Source organism: Diabrotica virgifera, chromosome 2 (assembly GCF_917563875.1).
Source record: "Diabrotica virgifera virgifera chromosome 2, PGI_DIABVI_V3a".
NCBI classification, from domain to species: Eukaryota; Metazoa; Arthropoda; class Insecta; order Coleoptera; family Chrysomelidae; genus Diabrotica; species Diabrotica virgifera.
The window spans coordinates 38420747-38446125 of NC_065444.1; the positions used below are offsets into that span (position 1 = coordinate 38420747).

The following is a 25379-nucleotide window of genomic DNA, read 5'->3' on the forward strand; positions in this document are numbered from 1 at the left end:
AATTTTAGTTGAAAATTAAAAATTTTGTTGGAAAAATCCGCTTTTTCCGGGGAAAGTTTTCGTCGAAGTGAATCGGGAAAAACACGTCTCTATGCAGAATTTAATTGCGGTGAATTTTTATTTGGGTGTTTTTGGTGTAAAGTTAAAATCTTTGAAGTTATAGAGCAAAAATTGAAAAAAACACGATTTTCGGGCGCCATTTTGTTTATAAAAAAAGTAGCACACTCTCTGCGGATTTTGCATATCTATATTATTAATATATACAATAATAGAATTCGATTCCAGCAATAAAATTGCTGGTAAATAACTTTTCCCAAAAATGGCCTATTCTCCGATAATCAGCCCAGACTACTTTATAGTTATCCTTTTTCTTCCTTTTGTGTACTATAGACGTCACTCATATATGTTTTCAATGTGCCTCCAGTAAGTTGTTGTTCCATCGTTTTCGTGGTCTTCCCACTGATCGTCTTCCTATTGGGGAACCGTCTCTAGCTGTCTTTACTACTCTATTTGTTGTTTTCGTCTCTGCTGTGTTTAAAATTATTTTTGCTCTCCCTATGTCAGATTCCGTTTTTGCTGCGTTTGTCATTATTGGTCTGATGACTGTTTTGTAAATTCTGCCTTTCATTTCTTTCCCGATATTTTTATTTCTCCATATTGTTTCATTCAGGCATTCTGCGGCTCTGTTCGCTCTATTCACTTGATCTTCCACTTGTGTTTCGAGCTTTCGGTAGCTTAGTGTGATGCCTAGATATTTAAACTACATCATTTTTTGTTCTACTGTCTGAACCTCCAGCTTCAATTATTATATTAGTTTTGCTGTTATAACCATGCACTTTGTCTTTTTTGGGGGAAATTAATATGTTAAATTTTCTGGCAGTTTTATTAGATTGGTAAATACATTGCACTTAATTGGTTATTAGTTGTAAATTGCACTTAATATTTAATTGTGCAGCATAAATTGTACTTAAATCATCTTCACTTTGAGAGATCAGTATTGCGTTTTCTGTATAGCAAACTATTTTAAGTTGTTTTTCTCCGATTATGTATAATTTTTTCTTTCTTATTTTTTTTTATTTCACCCATGCTCAGGTTCAACAATCGAGTGCCCAAGGAATCATCCTGACTTATCCCATTCACAGCCAGTATTCAAAGTTAGATATCGTCCTTTAATTTTTACGCTGTCAAATACCTTCTTAAAGTCCACGAAACATAAATTTATTTATTTATTTATTTATTAACCATACAGACTAAATGTCTCATTACATGGCTAAAAAAATATATATATTCATTTACAATTCTATATTGTTAAATAGATGACTTTCTGAGTTATATAAAAATTATACAAATTATCTAATTATCATTTCCAGCATTGTAGAGGCTTAAATATTTTTTTTACACAGAGGTGTTTAAAATTTGACTTAGTATCAATTTATAAAACTTTGTCCGATACAAGGACCAATCTACATCGATTAAACTGTTTAAATTGTTTAATAACTTAAGTGCATTGGCAAGGGGAGATCTTGTTGCAAGGGCATAAATCTGCCGGTTTGGTGTGTTCTAATGATTTCTCTCGCACTTGCCTCATTATAAATATATAGTATGGGTGCATGATCTACCCGACTTAAAACCTTGTTATTCTTTTACTTGTGTCATACTTTCATTCAGATAAATATCACTTTGGTTGTTAATTTTAGTGTTGTGTTTAATAAATTAATTCCTCTTTAGTTCTCCGGATCCGATTTGCCTCCCTTTTTGAAGATAGGTATTAGGATACTTGATATTCATTCTCGCGGTATTCTGTTTTGTTTTATTACTTTTTTGGATTAGTTTTATAGGTTTGTTCGTAGTACGATCCAAACGATCAGCAACCGTTGCAAACAATCAGACACATGCGCAGTTAACAGTTAGCGTTGCGCAGTTAACAGTTAGCGTTCGTAGACTATGAACGCGCATGCGTCTGATGGTTGGCAACGGTTGCTGATCGTTCTACGAACAAACCTTATAGTTTACTTTACTTTAGGTGTTCGTTTGGTATTCTCGTCCCTCCTAGCGATTTTCTATTTTTTAATGTTTCCTTTTCCTCTCCCTTCTCAATGTTTGTGTGGTTGTTTGTCGTGACTTCTGGTGTTGGTGGTTCACTATCGTCACCTTTAGCAAATATGGATCGAAAATAGTCTTCCTACATATTTGTTCCTAGTGGTGAAACTAAGTCCACGTCCTCATCTACATATTTCGCTCGTTCTTATTCTGACCCCTCAATCTTACTCCCTAGACCTGACACTTTCGGATTACCATCTTTTTCGTCGTCGAATAGAACTCTTTAAATGATGAAACGTTTGTTTTCTTTAACATTATATCCAATAATAGAATTATTTAAAAATGTAAAGTGTTTGTTTCGCACAGGAGTAAATGATGCGCAGTAAAAAAATTCACGTAAATGATATCAAGTATCTTCCCTAAATCTCATTGTGTCGTTAAATTGTACTAAAACTGTGAAGTACATACTTGCTAAATAATAATCGTTGTTGAACTATTTTTGGGGACGCCACTGTTAATCATATTATCCTATTGTCTGCGCCAAAACCGTTTCTTACAATTCTCCTTGTACGTTTTTTCATAACTTGTATCTTCAAAATTAGATGTAGGTACATTAAATTTTCATATTTTTAGCCAATGTTAGACACTGTTAAAATGCATCCTTCGTTAGTAACAGCCACTGAGGAAACAGAGGTAACAACAGAAAGGTATGTTAAGATAATATGATATCACTGAATATAGTGATTTTTTATTACTTAAAACTTCCATGTACATTTTTGATCGTATTCGTACGAAATATAAAATATATGTCGATTTCAGGTGGAGAAGTATGGGGGTTCACGATGTGATAGTTGAATGCGAAAGGTTTAGTTTAGATTTAACTGACAGATGTCCTCACGATTCATGTCAGATAGCGTCTGGGTTTAGATCTAGGTCTGGAACTTCAAATTCAACCATCGGTAAGTTTAATTTACTATTAATCTGTTTAAAAATATAGATTTAAGCGATTTTTACACTAAAGTAATCGAAAAGATTCATTTTTAGCAATCATTTCGATGGCAAATTCTTTTATGATCAAAGACGGTTTTTAAATTGTCAAAATTGCTTTTAGAATCTTCATATCATCTACAAAATCTGAAAAGTTTAGCAACCCTACAAATGCCAGCAGTGGAATCACCTTCGTTCTTTAGTCCAAGTGTAATGTTCAAAGTAAGTACACACTTTTAGGGCCGATTTCTCATAACTAGGTCTGTCTGTAGAGTAGGGAGTGTGAGTCAAGTCCCACAGCACTTAGGCGACAATTGACCCATTGTACATCCTCCCAGGGGTTGTCGTCCTTAGTTCATTATCCATCCTGCCATTTCCAGGAAGGTGGACAAATCACCTGGTGACATCTCCCCTATATCGGCAGGTGTAGGCCAAGGCTCGCCGAACGCATACTCTCGTATTGACGATAACTCCGGACATTCACATAGGACATGCTCGACAGTTTCGTCATCTCGTTCACACCTCCTGCATAGAGATATGTCTACTAGCCCCAGTGTGTGGAGGTGTTTTCTTAGTTGACAATGGCCAGTTAAAAAACCAACTGTCAAGCGTAGGTTTTTCCTGGTCATTCTCAAGTACTTTTCTGATGCTGACTTCCCAAGGTTCCTTAGTGTTACCTTGGCAAGTCTACATCCTGGCCCTTCTTCCCATCTTCTTACGGTTTGCGTGTGGGAGTGACATTTGACAGTTTCTGCGATTGTTGTAGTCGACAAGCCAAAAAGATCACAAGGTCCTAAGAGTCTTAGGCCTGCTGCCCTTCTAGCCAGCTGGTCAGCAATGCGGTTGCCTTTATTTCTGTTGTGTCCTTTAACCCACATCAGGATGATGTTGTTACCATCCGAAGCTTGGGCTAGTGATTCATGACACTCCATTACTAGCCCTGATATGACACGTGGTTTGTTCAGGGTTAGTAGCGCTTGTCTGCTGTCTGTGCAGATTATTACAGTTTTGCCGGCTATACCTTTCCCGATTATCTCTTTTGCGGCTATGGAGATACCAGCCAGTTCAGTCTGAACTACGCTGGCATTTTTGCCCATGCCCCATTTTTTACTAAGGTTCAATGATCTGGAGTATATTCCACATCCTGAGCCTTCTTTCGTTTTGGAGCCATCGGTGTAGATGCAATATGCATTGGCCACGTTTGACTCCCTATGTTGTCTTGTTTCGATTTTGTAGGGTTTGTCGAAGACAAACGTAGGTTTAATTGAGTCGCATCCATGGCCCGCATGTAGCTGGGGCAGTGCCTCCAGCTCACCCCGCCAGAAACAACATCTCAATTGTCCCATTCCTACATCAAGGTTTGCACCCGCTGAGCGTAACCTCATCATCGTCATCAGCGCCACCTCTCTGACATATATGTCTAAAGGGGTAATTCTTCTTCTTCATGTGCCATCTCCTCTAAGAAGGTTGGCAACCATCACGGCAATTCGCACTTTCGATACCGCTGCTCTAAAGAGATCAGCAGAAGTGCAATTAAACCAAGCTCTCAAATTGTTTAACCAGGAGATGCGTCTTCTTCCGCGACTCCTTCTACCCTGTATTCTTCCTTGCATTATCAATTGTAACAAGTTATAACGCTCGCCCCTCATAACATGTCCCAGATATTGCAGTTTTCTGACTTTAATTGTATTTAAAATCTCTTTATCTTTTCCCATTCTTCTCAACACCTCGATATTCGTGACTCTATCCACCCAACTTATTCTTAATATTCTTCTGTAGGCCCATAACTCGAAGGCTTCTAATCTGTCCGAAACATCCTTCTTTAATGTCCAAGCCTCCAACCCATAGAATAATACGGAGAACACGTAGCATCTCAGAAGTCTTATCTTTAAAGAAATTGTAATGTCCCTGCTACAGAGTACTTTTTTTAGTTTGTTGAAAGCATTTCTTGCCTGTCCTATTCTTGCTTTAATCTCTTCTGTGTACTCATTAGTTTCATTAATTATTGTACCCAAATATTTATATTTTTCAACCTTTTTAATTTGTTCTCCATGTATTGTTATGCTTTCTTGGCGCTGTTGAACTTTTGTGATTACCATAAATTGTGTCTTTTTTGTGTTTAGGGACAGTCCGTTTTCTTGGCTGACTTCTACCACACTGTCAACCATTTGTTGTAAATCCTCAAGACATTCGGCTAATAAAATAATGTCGTCGGCAAACCGTATATTATTGATTGGTCGCCCATTTACTTTTATTCCCATGGTTAGGTCTTCTAGTGCTTCCTGGATTATTTCCTCTGAATACAAATTGAACAAAGTAGGAGACAGGACACAGCCCTGTCTGACGCCCCTCTCAATACGTATTTCATTTGAAAAGGCGTTGTTCTCTTTTACCACAGCGATCTGATTATAATAGATAGCACTAATGATCCTGATGTCCCTCATATCTAAGTTTTTCTTTTCAAGTAATTCGATAAGGCGGTTATGTCTGACCTTATCGAAGGCTTTGTTGTAATCCAAGAAACACATATATACTGGCTGATTAACATCCATGCACCTTTGCACAAGTACATTTACAGCGAACAGGGCTTCCCTCGTTCCCATTGCATTTCTAAATCCAAATTGCGTGTCGCTTATGTCCTGCTCAAGTTTGTTATGTATTCTCCGGTGTATAATTTTTAAAAATATTTTGAGTGTATGACTCATTAAACTTATTATCCGGTGGTCTTGGCATTCTTTTGCATTTGGTTTTTTTGGCAGTGTTATGAACGTTGACAGCAGCCAATCTCTGGGAATGATTCCTGTACTGTATATTGTATTAAATAAGTCGACCAATATTCCAATTTGCTGGTCCTCTATTAACCGTATTATGTCTACAGGTATTTGGTCAGGACCTGTTGCCTTGTTGTTCTTTGTTCGCTTTATCGCCTCTAGTACCTCATCTTCTGTTATGTCTGGGCCGTTGTCGAACTTTTCCTGCTCTAGTACTGTTTCAGTCCGTTCGTCTTTAAATAGCTCTTGAATATATTCCTGCCATCTTTTAAGCCTTTCACCGACGTCTATAATTATTTTTCCGTTTTTATCCAGCAGTATGTTTGATTTTTTCTTAATATTAGTGCCTGTTATTTCACTAATTTTCTTATGAAGGTTTAAGTTATCATGTTTCTCTACCAACTGTTCAATCTCTGCGCATCTGTCACTATACCATCTTTCCTTTGCCTCTCTGATCTTTCTCCTTATTTCTGTGTGTATACACATGTAAGGGGTAATGCCAATGAGCAACTCCATTGCAGCAGTTGGTGTTGTTTTCATGCCACCTGTTATATTTAGGCAAGCCATCCGTTGAATATGGTTTAGTTTGTTGATTGCTGTTGCCTGTAGCACTTTTGGTACCCAAGCAATGGCTCCGTGAGTTAGCATTGGCCTAATGACAGTAGTGTAGATCCAGGCGACCACCCTGGGCGAAAGGCCCCAAGTGCGTCCGACCGTTCGCCGACACTGTTCATAGGCAATATATGCTCTTTTAGCTCTACTATCTAAGTGAGAGTTCCATGTTAACTTCCTGTCAAGGGTAATAGCAAGGTATTTCGCCTCTTCAGAGAAGTTCAGACTGCAGTTTAGAATCCTAGGGGGTATTAAGCCCGTGATCCTTCTTTTTCTGGTGAAGAGGACCATCTCTGTATTTTTTGGATTTATAGACAGTGAGTGTTCCTTACACCATGTTTCTATTAGTCTGAGAGCAACTTGTAATCTCTCGCATAGTGTGTTCTCAAACTTACCGCTTTGCAAGACGGTTATATCGTCTGCATAGGCTATTGTGTAGAAACCGTTCTTGCTGAGTTGGTCAACCAGGGTATCCAACACTATGTTCCAGAGGAGTGGTGATAGCACCCCCCCTTGTGGACATCCCCTCGTAACCATCCCTCTAACCAAAACGTCTTCTACATTTATGCTTATTGCTCTATTTGACAGCATACTGAATATCCATTCGCTCACGGCCAGGGGGACATTCCTGACATTGAGCTGTTGGGTGATGGTTGGGAAAGTTGTTTTATCAAACGCTCCCTCAATGTCTATGAATATACCTAGGGTGGATTCTTTATTATCCAGCGATCTTTCAATTCTTCCCACTACTTGATAAAGTGCAGAATCGGTAGATCTTCCCGAAGTATATGCATGTTGATTTGGATGAACTGGATTATGAACCAGAACTTCATCTCTTATGTACCTCTCGCACAGCCTTTCCATCGTTTTCAAGAGAAAAGATGTCAGGCTAATTGGTCGGAAAGCCTTCGGTAGGGTGTAATCCATCCTACCTGGTTTTGGTATGAAGACCACACGTACCTCTCTCCATTCTCTAGAACTCTCATAACTAAGTTAATCTATGGTTCATCCTGAGGATGGTTGACTGAGGTTCATCCTTGAACTTCGGTTATGTTGGGAAGTGCAATTATCATTGACAGTTCACGTTCTACGCTTAATGTTTGTTGGCAATGCAAAAATCCCTTGATTCTAGTAGCTTTCGAGAAATGTCAATAGATGGCAAAAGGTAAAACTCTCGCCATTTTGTATGAACTTTTTTATGCTGTCTCTGAATAACGTTAAATTTAAGTATTTATACTCATTTTAATAATTCTAAATAAATCTTAACAAAAATACCAATGTTAATTATAACGTATTAATTATAACGATAAATGATAACGATAACATTATTGGTATTTTTGTTACGATTTATTTATAATTATTAAAATGACTGTTTGACAGCATAAAAAAGTTCATACAAAATGGCAATAGTTTTACCTTTTACCATCTATTGGCATTTATCTAAAGCTACTGGAATCTAGGAATTTTGCATTGCCAACAAATATTTGTTATTATGACAGTTTCATGTTAAATTGCAATAATACTACGCATGCGTGATGCTTGAAATAATCTGAACTGGGCTTTGAACGCTTGAATTTCAGTGTTCAGATTTAACGCAGTTTATACGGCCAAAATTGTTTGAACGGGAATTGAGAAAGACGATTTTGACTTTTAACCGATGTTCACTAAAAGTTCAGGTTAAACTTGAGTTGAACTCAATATGAGAAATTGGCCCTTGGATGATAATTGACTACAACCAGTTACTACAAAGCTGGTTTGGCAGGATTATAGCAATTATTTTACTTGTATTTATGTATGTTTCAGGAAAATTCGTCTCATTTCTCCTCTCTACAAAGCAGCTCGCCTCCAGAAGCTGCCATGGAAGCCACTCCAGAAACGACTCCCGTCAGAGTAAGGGTTTGTGCTTTTTGTTGCTACTTTTACTCTTATTTACTATTTTTAATTGGAATTAGCCACTACTTTATTTGAAAATACGTTTATTTTGACGTTCCGATCTTCCACCTAGTTTTTCACTTCGGAAATCGGTATTTTGAGAACGTTTTTAAGATATGTTCAACTGAAATTGTAGTTACCTTATAATAAAGATAGTAAATGATATTAAAATGCTACACGAAAATAGCTTCAGAAGACCAAAAAGTCACAAATTACTTGATTTTTTGACATAATAGGTGACTTATCATAATACGCCATGTAATATGTGAAAAAATAACGTGTTATGTATAGTCATGTTTTGTAACATCACACATCACATTTTGTAACAAACACGTCATTTATATAAAGCCCGAAAAATATCACGCCAAATCTTCCATGTTATGTTTTACTTCACACTTCACATATCAAATGTCAAAATGTTGTATTTCAAAATGTCACGTATCAGGTCAAAAAGGCACGTAAAATGTCGCCTGTTACGTGACATTTGACGTGTAACGTTCGACGTGGAACGTGATAAAAAAGATTATAAAATGACCAGAGCGCCCTTTTTTGCTTCCTTCGACCGTTCTGTTGGAATTTATTTATTTTTGAAGTTATACTTCTTCAGGCGCAATTGGGAAACATGTTGAGAGTGAATTTTTATAAAAGCGACAGTATGAAGTACGCGTATAACGACAGTATGAAGTTAGTTACTAAATATTTCAAGTTACCTATGTAATGCAAGTAAAGTGTGAAAAAAATATGTTGGTGTTTTAGTAAATATATTTATTATAATTTTTGTGTCTTTGAATTTATCTTCGTTGGGAATAGGATAATTCGTATTAAAATATGATGAAAAAAAATTACAAATTTGTATAGAAAATCAGACGTTTTTTAGATTTTCTACGATTCGTCAAGGGAAAATTAATTGCGGGGACGCTACAGTTCCTAAGAAATTACGTATTAACTTTATATTTTTGATATCATTTTAAGTATTAAAATTAGTTTAGTATTTAAAATAAAAATACAATTAAACTGTTTAAAATATATTTATTTCGTTGAAATCATAATAATAGAAGTATAACTTCTTATGTGCGTACAAAATACACATACTCTTTTATTTTATTTTATACAAGATCTGAAACTATCTTATATTTTAAGTATATCACACCGTTTCAATAAGTCTTGGGAGGTAGGTGGTGTCACTACCAACAAACTTAAACTTTAACTCTCAAGTGACGTCTGTCAAAATTTGAACTTAATCCGATCATCATTTTGCAAATTATTTAATGGACGATACTTGTGCAGTTTTCATCGCAGTGCATTACGGTCATCATTATCACATCATTTGGGGGAACCTAGTGCTCTGTACTTCGACTTATTTTTAGAACAGTACCCCAGAAAACGAAGCGCCCAGTAATTTTTCGATTTTTTAAGTGCTTTTTCGACTTCATTTCCTGGGGTACAGCTTAGTAGAGTTTGCCAATAAAAGAATACTGTAACATAAGTCAATTTTCGTTAAAAACACAACATAAATGTCACTAATGATAATTGTTTCTGCATAACTAGGACTACCGAGCGCTTTCCAATCGATCTCAACCCCTCAATTCAAATATAGCCCGCGCACTGACCACTTTCACCTCGAAAACCAGATCTGGTTCTGTATCAACGACTCCTTCACACTCACAACCGTCATCACCCATGCATAAGGAACCGTCATCACCATTCAGTTTTCCTACAGACATGAAACACGAACCAATTAGGCATAAGGTTAGCAAGTTGAAGTTGGACAGATTCCAGGTAACACATTGTTTAAAAAAAATTAACATGTGTAGTACAGTTCGTAGTAAACTAAAAGTCAAACAATAATTAGGCATGTAGGTCATATATTTATTGTCATCATAACCCACCAGTACATCATCACAACCCAACTTGACGGCAAACAAATTCAACAAATTTTTGTTGAAAACATATATATGTAGAGGAGAGGCTTGTACTTTGAGCCGGATTTTTTCACAGCTCAATTTTTTTTAAGTTTTTAAATTTCAAGGAAAAATTTTTGGACTAACTTGTAGTTTATACACCATAATGTACTATATTAAAAGGTCATTTTAATAAAACAAAACCAAACACATTTTTTAGGATTTTATTTATTAAAGTTAGTTTCGTTCAAGGTACAAATCAGTCCTCTATCTTGAACCACGTAGTCTTGTACGTTGAACCACCCGTAAACCTTTAAAATATATACAAAAAAAAGTGTTATTCAACACTGAACTTCTCAAAATCTAAGTCAAACACACTTTTTGCCTTTCAGACAACCCAGCCTGACAAATTTGAGCAAAACATCTTCAATGTCAATGTCAAATTGTTGACTATTTGGGCCAGAAAATTTGTTGCTGTTCAGAATTCTTTTCCAGATACTGGACCATTAAATAGGGACTTAAAGCAGTTACTATTCGTTGAAAGATATTTCGGATTTAATCACATTTATCATTTAGTAAAGTACTTTTAAACTGTAGATGGAATTTAAAATTGAACCTAATGTAAAGAAAGACTAAGGGTGACTATTCGTTACAGCATTAAGGGAGTACAGTCATTTTGTGCTTGATATCGGCCCAGTCTCTTAATCTGGGAAATTCCATCCGAATTATCTGCAACTACTTGTGCAACATAAAAATGTGTCTTCTTTTTTTCTCATTAATTTTGTACGGCCCAACGTACAAGACGTGATAGCGGTCCAAGGTGTAAGACTCGGCCGAAAAGAAAACAAATGTGAATTTAACCTAATAAAACGGCTTTGTTATATTTCTCACTATCTTGTTTAACTACCTGTTAGTATAGGCATACACATCCTGTGATTTAATTTACGATATCTGTTAACACAAAAATTAGAAACTAAAATTATCTATTCTATAAATAGTTACTTTTCACGAAATAAAACACTATATTTTTACGATAGCCGCAAACGATTTCTAATCACGTTCAACAACCAACCACAGAATGACGACGATTGTAGAAGAACTTGAGATAAGATTAAGAAACACAGACAGTTCGTGCGCAAAATAAAAGAAAAATGGGGTGGCCCATGGTACAAGCTGGCCCAAGGTTCAAGGCTCTCCCCTATTTACCACGCTATCGGCTACACTGTTTCTCTTTGTCTTTAAGAGTTTGAAACAAAGATAACTATCTGTAATATAAGTGTCAAAGTCATGTTGTCCTGTAGAAGGTTATGTATGATTTTTGTTTGTTTATTTTTTTTTTCGTTTTCTTATATGGCCTTTGGGAGCTGTGCCCATTTAGCCAGCAGCATTTCTTAAAATTAACGCCTAACTAAACCTACCATACAACAAGACTCTTACGAACCTAATCGACCAATCAAAGATATGGAAGGAAAAGTGAAGTTGGTTAAAAAATAAACTGTCGTTAAATTATAAACTAAATAAATAAAATATAATTTGAAAACAATTATTTGACATTATATTTAACCTCCAATATTATGACAGACGTCAGTTACCATTTACCATCTCGCCAAATATCATAATGACATATACTCGTCACTACTTCTAGCCAATGAAATGCTCGCTGTAATAGGAATGGCATGTCAAGAAAAACTGATTATTCCCTATATATTTTTTCAAATTTAAAATATGGCAACAAGGGGAAAATTGCGTGCAAGCCTTATTGTTTGACTTCGACCATATAAAGGTGAGCATATAATTCTCAGGCTAATGAATTTTATTTAGATTACAGAAACGTCAGTGTCAGTGACTACAGATCTAACTCGTAGCAAACCGAATCCATCTAGTCCATTACGTATTACAAACGCAGAGTTAAGTTCAAGGCATTTTAATATAAGCCAAAGATGCGAATCACCTCGTAGCCTTGAGGACGAAGTTTTGTCTGTTGTGAGCAAAATCGACGATCCGAAGAATCGAGGAAACCAGTTTTCTATACAGGATCTGGACGAAGGTAGATATATTTTACATATAATTTTAAACCTTTATGTTTACACACCAAGAGTCGCAAGAAATTTTCTCTGTTCGTCATCATCATCAATACCTTTAATTCCTGGTAGAATGTTTCCCGCTCTTACTTAGAACTCCCTGATTCACTTATTGCGGTGAATCACTCCACATGTTCCTTGTGAAGTGTCAAAGTTTGTTATATGATGGCTTTCCCTCCACTTCTCACTATTCTCACTGTCAGGTTTTTGATATTTTTCATGACCTGGTCCTCACATCTCTCTCTAGGTCTACCCCTTGGTTTATGGCTTCCATATGGTGACCTTCTTAATTAGTAGATCGTTTTTCCTTCTCTCTATCTGTCCCTATTACCTTCTGTTATTATTTTAGCTCGAGATTCATCCATAGTCATTTTTGTTAATCTGATTATAGCTTTGCCGGTAAATTTTGATTTTTCATTTCATTAAATAATAATTTATTTCTTTCAATACAGTCAAAGACTTGTCTGAAGTCTACGAAGAATGTTACTACTCACACACACTGTTGCCAATTCTATTTTTTCTATTACGGAATGATAGTAGACGGCGTTCATACATAACCCCAAAAATTATTAAGTGACGCATGACCTCAAGGTGTCATTTGTCAGTGATATAAAATTTTTTATTTATTAATTTTTTGTTAATGTCTTGACAGTTTTAGATGTGACGTTGGGTGAAGAACCTGAACACGGTTCGCCATGTACTGAAGGAGGTCTGCACATGCCAAATTCTAAGTCTATGAATAATTTTGCGAAACGGGTACAGCGGTTGAGACACCACAGTACATGCAATCCGGAACCAGAGAAATTAGAGACTTCTACGGGAAGTAGTCCCGGAAACGGTATGTATATCGTACATTTTTGAAATAGGGCATTCCAACATGCTGTCAAAATTAAATCAATATGGCGGCTGGGAGGCAAACATATGGAGACCTGTAAGAAGGAGTGGAAACGTAATGCATCGTTTGTGGGCTAACTTTTCAACCTCTAATTCAACTTTCAGCAATCGCCGCTAGAGGCGAAGTGTTCGAATAGGTGCTACAAATACATTTAACTCTTAGTATTGTTTTTAGCGTAATTAGACATTAATTTATTGGTGGATTGTAGCTGAATATGTTTTATGCCAAAAATAAATTATTTTAACTTTATAACATATCGACGTGTGGTAAAAAGTGTATTCTTTCTATACCATTGTAGATGGAGATGTGACATCAAATTTAAATTTGTCATTACTTTAATGTAGGACAGCTTATTTTGAAGCGGAAATATTTTGTCACATTATCTAACTGCCACATTTATATACCAATGGTATTTCAACTGCAAATTAATTTGTTAATATCTTTGTAACTGATATCAAAAAGTTTGTTAGTTGAAAAAATTGAACTTAACTGTACGTAACTGTTTTTAAAAAGTTAAAAAGTTATTTAAACAATTTGAAGTTTATTGATCAATTTTTTTTTTAATTATTCTTTTTATCAAAATTTAAAATGTAGGTCAAAACGGCAAACAGGTGTATAATCTCAAAAAACTTTTGATAGTGTGTAAAAAATGTTTTATTATCAGCTAAGTACTTTCAACACATAACGTGCCATCATCAGAGCTTCCTAAAAGGACATTTAAGATAATATTTTTTTTATATAAAAAATGAGTGAAAAACTTACGTCCTCTTATAAAACCTTCATAGAAGAGCAATTACTAAACGACAAAATAAAATACATGGATACTGGGCAAAAGCCACAGATATCGGGTATAACAACCCCTTAAAATGAATAAATCACATCTAAATTCTTTTATATATTAAAAAGACAACATAGCTGAGTCAAACCATTTTGAGCCCACGTGAACAGCTGAGGAAGACTGTCATTTATTAAAATGATAAAGAAGGAACCACAATCTTAAGCGACCTCTATATTCGTAAATAATAATTAAAATTAATTAAAAATTGAAAATGACTAAAAAGCCATGTATAGGTTAAATGAATTTTAAGTTAGGATACTAAATTTTTAAAGTTAAATTTTCAAAAATTACTTTTATTAATATTGAAGTGAATATAAGTTATCAAAATTCTTCTAAAAACAAAACTGTTATAGCTTGACCAAGTGTAGAAGAAGTTAGATGAAATCAAACCTAGGAGAAATCTCATTTGATAAGCTCAGAGTTTGAAAGCTGTTATTTTATAAATTAACAATCTTATTAATTAATTCAGACAAATCTCAAATATTTTACTTGTTTACAAGTATTTAATCAATGAAAGAAAACTCAAGAATACCTAAAGTAATGTTCAAAAACTTTCATAAATTGTTGGGTGTACTGTATACTAAACCAAAATTATTAAAGAAATTTCTTAAAAATAGAATCAAATTTACAATTTAATTGAATCTGGGAGTTAACACAGTTTTGAGGGCTTCTTTTCATTTCTCTACTTATTTCTAGATCTTCTAGTAGATTCATTTTGGTATAGTTATTATTAGGTATGCTATGTAGGATCCTACTATCTCTTTGTGGACTAAAGCTATGTTTCGATGGATGCAAATGATGACCAAAGCTTGATTTATCGATCTGTGACAGATGTTCTTTGATACGAGTATCCAAAGATCGCATCTTTCTACCCACGTAGGTCACAGGGCAGTCATCACATGACCATTTATAAATGCCACTCTTTGAAGTTTTTTTAATTTTGTCTTTAGTATGAGAAAAAATAGACTTGATGTTATCTTTACATTTAAATGAAAGTTTTAAGTTAGGAATGTTATTTAAGATTTTTGCTATATTGTCTGAAGGATAGCCTATGTATGATATAGATCTATACATAACTGCTGAATTGGAATTGTCCGGGGTCGCATTATAAGCTAGAGATGTTCCTTTTATTCCTTAATTTGTTGAGAATGTTATCAACCAAAGTCGGGGAGTATGAACCAAGTTCAGAGAGAAAAAAACAATGATTAAATTTTATAAAATGTCCTATAAAAATGCTAAATCACTAACTATGTTCATGTTACTTACGCTTGGAAAACTTTCTCCACTGTAGGTTAATTCAGACTCCTTGAGGGAAACTGAATCTATATTATTTATTTTGCCAATATTTTGCTTGTACCTACTAGCAACATCCGTATTGTCTACCAACAACTTTCGAAAATATTCACTCATCGATGGCTTAGTGTGAAAACCTCGTATCTCATTAAATTACAATTTTACAGCAGAGGCAAAAAACTGATTTTCTGCATAATATAATATAAAAAACAAAAACTACTGTTACGTATTTTAATTTGAGCACATTGAGACAAATATCTGATCTTGGCCCAGAGCTGAAAGTGTTAAATGTTGCTATTAAATTGAAAATACAAATATTAACTATGAAAAACATGTAAATATCCTTGCAGTATATAGAGCCTTTGCCCAAGTAACTATGATAACCTCGTATATCTTGATATAGGTACGTGTTTTTCATCTAAAATGAGGTTGTGTTAATGATTATTAACGAGGTTTTCATTTTTCATAGTTTATTGCATACCTCCAAATACTAGGTTGATACAGTACAAATCTTTTGATTTAAGGTTTATAAAATGTTTCTATATGCCGGACTACCTTTTGTTGTTCACAAAAAAACATTTCTCTAAGTCGAATTTCTTAAACAAACACTCCAAATTAAGTACCAAATTCTTGGTTATAAATATACGTGGTATTCACACTAAATCAAGAGAGCAATAGATATACGTGGTTTCTTTTTTCGGCTGTAGAAAATAGTCTGGTGTATTTGGATATTTTCTAACAGTTGTAAATCGTGAGATACAAGGTTTTCAAACTAAAACCACCAAAATGTCATTTTCGAAATAAAAAAAAATGAGATACGAGGTTTTCACACTAAGCCATCGTCATGTTTATTTATTCACTGATTAAAACTAAATAAAGTCGTTCAAGTACTTCTACAACTAAAAACTACACAAAATCAACAAAAAAATGTTCGGAAAATATAACTAAAGACCTATTAAAGGTAAAAAACTTAGGAACACAATGTGGTACAAATATAAACAAATACAATGTTTGACAGTTTGACTCCCAGCGGTGTGATAAACGTCAAAGTCTTGGAATGCTCTATTAAAAGTGGTACTGACGATTAGAACACTATTTTTTCTACAATCAGTACTTTTAATATTTCTAATTATTTACTTTTCCTTACGTTTTGTTTCTAGGTATACCATTTTCTCCTAGTACGACAGTTAGACGCGCAATCTCCTGTCCCGAAATGAAAAAGAGCCCCACGAACCCTTCAAAAGACAATATGGACAGGCCTTTGAAAGAAACCGACGAGGATGCTCAGGAAAAGATCGGTAATTTCGCACCGCAGAAAAGTAAATCCGCCACCAACAACTCTACGCTAGCGAAATCTGAGAATAAATTCATTAAAACGTACAGTTGTACGATGACGCAGACGGAAACGTTCTGGCCCTACGAGCACCTCTTCTTGGGCGTATTTCCCTCGCTGGATAACTCGGAGATGAAGCCCAGTCCGGACGCTAGCCCTGCTCCTTTTCATATCTCCCAGGAAAAAACGCTTCCGTCTTCTATTTATGATACCTTAGATCAGTAAGTACCATTTATTTTATAATTATCAATATTCAGCCGTGTGATGGATGGCCGAAGTTATCTTTAACGTTTGAGTTAAAGTTAAGATCTCTCAGGAATAACGATCCCATAACTATTTAGATAAAACTCGGTGTGATGTATCCGTCACCGTTATGAGATAGTTATTTCTCCAACGTTATATTAGTAATAACATTTGAGGAACAAAGTTTGAAGTAAGAAAGAGAACCTTATGTAGAAATAGTACAAGTTGGAGTAAGTGCGAGAGATTGTTCGGAACATGTTACAGGATGGGTAGATGACCGTAAAAGTAAATACCCGTCGTCGGCCACCGCCGATGACCGAACAGCAAACATCTGCTTGGGTTCGGTGGTGTTTTAAACTTGGAATTGAAACTGCAAGGCAAGCATTTATAAAAATGTAGACACTGCTTACAAACAAAGACCTTCAGTTGTCTCTCAGATTGAGGGCTCTAAGATGCTACATATTTTCTATATTGCTATACGGAATGGAAGCTTGGACATTGAAGAGATAACACATAAGAAGAGCAGAAGCCTTCGAAATGTGGTGTTAGAGAAGAATATTGAAAACTCAGTGGGTTCAAAGGATTACCAATGTTGAAGTGCTACGACGTTTAAATAAGGAGTTAGAAATTATGAAGAGTATAAAAACTAGAAAACTGGAATATTTGGGTCACATTACCAGAGGACAAAAATATGAGTTGCTGACAATTATTATGCAAGGAAGGATCCAAGGAAGAAGCATAGGAAGAAGACGTATCTCCTGGCTGAGGAACCTTAGAGAATGGTTTAAGGGGGGGGGGGTATGGTTTGAAATATTTAATTTTTTTATTATTTCAAATAAAACTGCATACTTTTTTCAAGAATACTCTCTGAAAATTTCAAAATAATCGGAGTAAAATTACCAGAGATACAGCGTGTTAAATATCCCTACCTTCGACTCGCTTTGCCGCGACTTCGCGGCAGCACGCTTGAGCGTAGTGAGAAACGTTAAACAACTGTTCGCCTTCTCTTTTGTAGATACTCCTAGATTCAAAAAACATTCCAATGTGCATCACTTTACGATTTGGCCAGACAAATAAGAAGATGAAGATGCAGTGGTCAAAACTTTAACGCATTTTTCTCAAAACTGTTTTTTCAAATGCGGTGGACATTGTAACTGGAAAAACTACTCGGTCGATCTACCTGATATTTTGCACAGGTTTTCTTAAGACATTTCATGAGGTAACAACGTCGAGATATTTTTCTTTTTTTGCTTATTTTTTGTTCAACAATAATAAATCTGTTGATTTTTACTAAATTTTTACCAAAAATTTAATTTTTTTGATTTTTGAGTGATACCAAAAATTCAAAAATCATTAAAAATAAGAAAAACTCGACGTTGTGACCTCGCGAAACTCATAAGCTAATTAAATTTTTTTGAATTTTTTGTTTCGTATGATCTAGTGACGAGTTCTGATGTCCACCGCAATATCCATTTAATCCGTTAAAGGGAGAAACGGGAGGGATTGCGAAAAAACTCAGAGATAAGGAGAAAAGAGTCAGGAATAAGGAGAAAAGAGTATGAACGAACGAAAGACAAGAGAGAGAGGGTAAACAAGATAAACCAAAAAAATTAGGAGATGTATAGAGAAACGTGCAATAAAGAAACAGGAAGAGAAACACAAAAAACTACAGACCGTGATATGTGGAAAGACGCGAAACAGGACGAGAAGGAAATATACAAACAGAGCAAGAATGTGAGAGGGAGAAAGGAAAGACCTGCAAGTGCAAGGGAATGTTTCCTTAGATGGGGAGACGAAGGGAAAGATTTATGGAAAGAAATGAACATAAAGAGAGAGTGAGATTTTTTCCTGTATAATCATTCTATCGCTACAAGTTTTCCAATGAATCAAATAATAGCTATATTCGACAATAAAACAAGTAATGAACTATAACATTTTGAAATTGAATACTTGTGAAATATATTTTAGTTTTACTTTTTTTTTCAAATACCAAACTCTTTTTAGTTACATTGCTGTGGCCGTTCGCTCCAGCGATAAACACAGTAAAGAACACATGAAGGAACAGCTGGAACTAGTACATCAACAACTTTTGTTCGAAAGACATAGGAGAGAAACGCACGCGTATAGAAACAGAAGACTGCTATCGGACGCCAAGAGCACTAGGTCGTTAGAAGAATATAATTCAGCACTCGTAAGTACTATTATTGCATACTATATTTCTGTTTAAATAGTAACTTACATATTTTATGTTATTCCTCTTCTTTTTGTGTAGATATCTGCCTGTTTTTTCAATGTGCCTCCAGTAAGTGTTCCAGTGTTTTCGTGGTCTTCTTAGTGATAATCTTTCTATTGGGATTGGGGAACCGGCTGATCACGAATTCCTTCCCAATACAACCCTAATTTTGAGTCCAGGTAGCTCTCGAATTCCTTCCAGCGGATTAAAGTATTAACCCTTACCCTTGTGTATTTATAAAATCAATTCCATGTGGTCAATAAAAGTGAAAATTGTTTGTTTACCAAATTTTATTGTGCATTTTTAAAATTAATTTTACTTTGAGATTTCGTCTTGTGTGCTTGGTTAATTTGGTCTCGTTTGGTTACGTGTAGTGAGTATTTTTACTTGAGATCTTCACAAAAATGGAGTTCATAATTATTGGAGTAATGGTAACAATGTTTTAGTTCTTGATGGAAAATTTATTTTCACAAAAATCTTAAAGTAATATTCAACGGTGGACGTGTCATTCAAAATCTTGTAAATATTTTGTCAAAGTAAATGATAGAAATGAAATCGTGAATATGCAAATTGCTCATATAGGCATGGTATAATCGAAGAAAGTTCTACATATAGGCTATTGATTATGTTCAAAATAAGAGAGCTAAAAGGAACTACAACGTTAATGGTATTTTATTGTCTCATATGGTCAATGGACGTCTAAATTTGAAAAAACCGCGGAGTGCTACCATTTACATGGGTGCGTTTTTGAGAAAGGGGTAAATTAGTCCCTAGGCACAGGTTGAATTAGGGTGAGTTTTATGCACTTTTGGTACAAACACGTCTACAGGAAAATTGTTCCAGGTTAAATTTGCTATCGAAATATCACATTTTAAACTAAAAATTTCTTTTTGTTACAAAAATATATTCAAAACAAAAGCAAGAAAAAAACACAATTTTGTTTTTTGTCCCATAACTTTTTTCACAGGGATATAGGTATCGACATTGCTTCAGCGAAAAATATGATCCATCTTTTTTCTTTAAAATGGCGTTTGGTAGAAGTCTCTAGAATTTACAGTTTCTGAAATAGGATTTTTCAAAGTTCGCCGCTCACAGCATTTTTGGGCCATTTCCCCATTATTTCGTAAACATTGTTGTGTAACTTTTTTCTACGCATTTCTAGGTATATGCAATGGTACGTTTAATAGAAAGAGATGTCAATTCCCTTTGAAATGGTCCATCGTATAAGGTTGTATGACTATTTTTAAGCAAGTTATGCTTTTTCAAGATTTTATACTTTTAATGATTTTTGATATTTTTTATGATTTTTTTTTTAAATTTCTCATTATGACTTTTGTCTTGTATGTACATTTAGGTATCTACATTGTGGAATAAAAAAATCTTATTTTATTTACTTTAAAATGGCGTATTGCAAAAAATTCTAGGACTATTTTTAAACAAGATATGCGTGAGATATCCAAGGATATTCGTAATTTGAGAAAAATTTTAAAATTTTTTATTTTTTTCAATTAGAAGAATATAATTGAATATTAAATTGCTGAAGAACGTAATTTTTAATTCCAAATAACTTTTCTAAATAACACTTTTCGATACATATTGTGAAATATAAAGGTACTTTACTCTGGAGCGAAATTCATATTTTTTAACATACGTCGTACACTATTGATAAAATTTTATATCTGTTGATTGCATCTTAGGTTTTAGACTATGCAGAGCATTTTATAAACAATCATTTTTTTTTTCATAAAGTTAATAATAAAATTTTTTCCATATGGTTCCAGTTTAGTGGGACCTATGGCATGTATATAGGTCTCACTTCGAAAAAGCATATCTTGATTAAAAATAGTCCTAGAATTTTTTACAATACACCATTTTCAAGTAAATAAAATAAGCTTTCTCTTTTATTGTAAAATGTATATACCTAAATATACAATAAAAAAAGTTATAATGAAAAATTTAAAAATAATCGTAAAATATATCAAAAACAATTAAAACTATAAAACTTTGAAAAACCATATCTTGCTTAAAAATAGTCATACAGCGTTATACAATAAACCATTTTACAGATAATTGACTTTTCTTCCTATTAAATGCAACATTGCATATACCCAAAGTTGTGAGAAAAAAGTTACAGAATAATGTTTGCGAAGTAACAAGGAAAATGGCCCAAAATCGCTGTGAGTGGCTAACTTTGAATAATCATATTTTAGAAACTGTAATCCATAGAGAGTTCTGCCAAACGTCATTTTAAAGAGAAAGGACGAAATATTTTTTCTGTGAAGCAATGCCTATACCTATATCCCCGTGGAAAAAAGTTATGGGGCAAAAAACAAAATTGCTATCTTTCGTCTTTTTTCTTGCTTTTCTTTTGAACATATTTTTGTAAAAAAAATATTTTTGAGTTTAAAATGTGATATTTCGATAATAAATTTAACCTGGAACAACTTTTCTGTAGACGTGTTTGTACCAAACGTGCATATAGAACTCACCCTAATTCGCCCTGTGCCTAGGGACTAATTCACTCATTTCTCAAAAATGCACCCCTTTAAATGGTAGCACTCCGCGGTTTTTTCACATTTAGAGGTCCATTGACTATATGAAACAATAAAACCCCGTTAACGTTGTAGTTCCTTTCTAAAATACATAATCAATAGCCTAATAGGCAGAAACTTAGCAATAAGGTAAAAAGGAGGTTAAAATTTTACATTCAGAGTTAAGGAAAGGTGATATCGATACTATAACCACTTCCGATGTTGCTTTAATTCATAATAATATTAGTTATGCTATGCAAGAAGATCAAATTTTTCGAAATTGCCGAAAAGTCTCTCTGAAATTCATGACGTATAGCTAATATGGAAATTAAAACAAATAGGAATGAATATTTTCTTATATCCAACGATAAATCTTTAAATATTGTCATCTGTTCAACGCTTTTAAATCTTCAATTTTTATCTTCACACAATATTCGTGGACGGAACATTTTATAGTTGCCCAAAACTTTTCTCACAAGTTTTTACGATTCATGGACTGTTAAAATAATATTTATATTCATTTGGCGTTCTTTTTGCTTCCAGGGAAATCTTCTAATATTTATTCTAACGGTTTCAGGCTTTTACAGTCAGAATGCAATAAACTTAATTTCTTATTTTCACCCAAGATTATTTTCGCCGATTTCGAAATTGTAATACATTCAGCAATTAAAAGAGTATTTCCGGAAGTTGCCATTAAAGGGTGTCGTTTCCATTTAGATCAATCTTGGTGGAGAAAAATTCAAGAAATCGGTTTGAGTGAGGAACATAAAATAGTGATTCTGAGGATGGAAACTTTTTAAAAAATTCTTTCCTTGAATTCTTCTTCTTCTCTGCTCTTTCCTTACCTGCCCCTCTTTTGACTACCTATTTTTCGAAGGGTTTTCATCTGTGCTGTTTCTAGCAATCTTTTTGTTCTCTCTGTGTCAGGTCGTGTTTCTACCGCGTATGTCATTATTGGTCTGATTTTGTAAATTCTTTCATTTCTTTTCCGATATTTTTATATCTCCTTATTGCTTTATTTAGGCAACCTTCGGCTGTGTTTACTATTTACTTGACCTTTCATTTCTGTTTCGAGCTTTCCGTGGCTAGATAGTGTGATTGACGGGAGATTGTTTTTGATAACTGGTCCTCATAAGGCACTCAACTCTCACTTATGGCTCCACGTGCCACATCCCGGGCAACTGCATTGGTCTGCAGGCTAGACTAAGTGAGGGTAGCCAGACATGGTGATAGGTTGGACAGTGGCAGCTGGCTGTTACAAAACTGACCATGCGGCGAGAATGATAGCCACAGAAACGGCACATATACAGCGGTGCAGAAGGCAAAGGGAAACCACTGCACTATTTTCCCAAGAGAATTTCTTCCCATAACGATGACAATTTTGGTAAGTGAAGATGGAATGTGTAGCGACCCGACTCACGCTCGGCGCCATCTCGGTTCCGGGTCGGATGGTGTGAAATTTGCTACCGGCTGCCAAGGTGTGAGGGACCAGGCACCTGGCAGAAATTGTGCGACTGAATCCAAATTTTCATTTAATTTAAGGAAATGTCAGCGAATTGGTACATGGAACGTCCAGGGACTGATCCAAAACCCTGGAAAGTTACACATAATTGAAAAAGAAATGGCAGACCACAATCTATCGGTACTGGGACTCTCAGAAACTCACTGGAGAGGAAAAGGGCATTTTAAAAGAACTGCTGGCAACGTCGTCTATTTTTCAGGCCCAGATAACAAAAGTACAAATGGAGTCGCAATAATTGTACCCTCTAAACTTAACGACTGCGTAATTGGATATAATACTATTGATGACAGGATAGTATCCCTTAAAATGAGAATATCCACCAATACCCTACACCTTGTCCAGGTATACGCTCCTACAACAGCTGCACAAGAAGAAGACATCAACAGATTCTATGGTCGTCTAGAAGAAACTGTTCGCGCTATTCCGAATCGTGGACTCGTCATAATTTTAGGAGATTTTAACGCCAAAGTGGGGTCATCTAATGAAAATATTGAAGGAGTGCTGGGCAAAAATGGTCTGGGACAGAGAAATGAGAATGGCGACCGTCTAGTGGAGTTCTGTGTAGAACAACATCTTACAATTACAAACACGTTATATCAACATCATCCACGGAGATTATACACATGGCGCAGCCCAGATGGACGAACAAGGAATCAAATAGACTACATCCTAATAAGATCAAGATGGAAGTCGTCGTCCATCAACTGTAAAACATATCCTGGCGCAGACTGTGGAAGCGATCATCAACTCCTGGTATTGAACGTTCGACTTCGTTTTAAAGTCCCCAAAAGAAGGCAGAGAAAAGTCATGTCTCTAAGTCCATCAAAAATCAATGACTTCCAACAAAACCTAGAAGATGCTATTTCTTTAGACCAAGTAGATAGTGACCTTGAGAGCACTTGGATCTATCTGAAAGATAAGGTAATCGAGGCTGCAAAAGACAGTGAGGCAGCGGTTTCCACTGGCCGTATAATGGATATCCGATAATACGTGGACTGTGATTTAACGCAGAAAAGAACATAAAACTAGATACGGAAGAAACGATGAATACAGAGCGTTATCGAGAGAAATCAGAAAACAGTGCCGCAAAGGATAAAGCTGATTACATCTCTCAAATATGCAGAGAGATAGAGGAACATGGCTGTCGAAATGAACCGAGGGACTTATTCCAGAAGATCAAACTCCTCACCAGAGAATTTAAACCTCAAACGTGGTCTGTAATAGATAAGGAAGGTGATTTAAAGACCGATACTGATGAAATATTGGAAACATGGCGAAACTACTGTGGCGAGCTATATAAAAATAACGAGGTATCAGCAGAAAATCAGTGGCCTTCTGACTACCCTAGAGAACCTACTGTCTTACTCGCTGAAGTCAAAGATGCAATTAAATCACTAAAGAGAAATAAATCCCCAGGCATTGATTCAATACCATGTGAAATACTACAGTTACTAGGTGACAAAGGATTACATATCATCCATTCTATCTGTGTCGCTGTTTGGAATTCAGGAAAATGGCCATCTGATTGGAGTACCTCAATTTATATCCCACTACACAAAAAAGGAACTACTGCCAGATGTGAAAATTACCGCACACTGTCACTAATAGCACATGCTAGTAAAATCTTGTTGCATATCATCAATAACAGATTAAAAACCTATCTACATTACCAAATACCTCAGGAACAAGCGGGGTTTTTAAAGGGTAAAGGTACAAGGGAACAAATCCTGAACCTGAGACAACTCATTGAAAAGTCTAGAGAATTTCAAGTACCTATGATTATATGCTTCGTTGACTACCAAAAGGCATTTGATTGTGTAAGCTGGATAAATCTGTGGTCAATTTTAATAGAAATGGGCGCACCAATGGACCTGGTGACACTTATTAAAAATCTGTACCAGTCTAATATAGCGACAGTACGACTAGATCAGAAGTTCTCAAACCAATTCAAGACCGAGAGAGGTGTTAGACAAGGATGCGTGTTGTCACCTGACTTATTTAACATTTATGGTGAACATGTCATGAGGATGGTTTTAGAAGGATGGGCCGGTGGAGTAACAGTAGCTGGTAGGAAAATCTCCAATTTAAGATTTGCTGATGACACTACACTTATAGCAGCAAATGAGCAAGAAATGTTTGATCTTCTGCGAAGAGTTGAGTACGAAAG

General features: G+C 35.2%; 1 protein-coding gene across 4 annotated transcripts in view; it reads left to right on the forward strand.

Annotated features, from left to right (window-relative positions):
- The window catches only part of LOC114327680 (hamartin), a 117254-nt gene that overhangs the window by 37978 nt on the left and 53897 nt on the right, over window positions 1-25379 (forward strand). The window contains exons 7-15 of one of the 4 annotated variants that reach the window (XM_050643606.1): window positions 2674-2747; window positions 2860-2999; window positions 3152-3249; window positions 8214-8306; window positions 9891-10121; window positions 12065-12290; window positions 12977-13162; window positions 16511-16904; window positions 18931-19117. In XM_050643606.1, the coding sequence (XP_050499563.1) occupies window positions 2674-2747; window positions 2860-2999; window positions 3152-3249; window positions 8214-8306; window positions 9891-10121; window positions 12065-12290; window positions 12977-13162; window positions 16511-16904; window positions 18931-19117 (1629 nt within the window). The remainder of the gene's footprint in view (window positions 1-2673; window positions 2748-2859; window positions 3000-3151; window positions 3250-8213; window positions 8307-9890; window positions 10122-12064; window positions 12291-12976; window positions 13163-16510; window positions 16905-18930; window positions 19118-25379) is intronic. The other 3 variants (XM_050643607.1, XM_050643609.1, XM_050643610.1) reach the window with 3 other exon arrangements.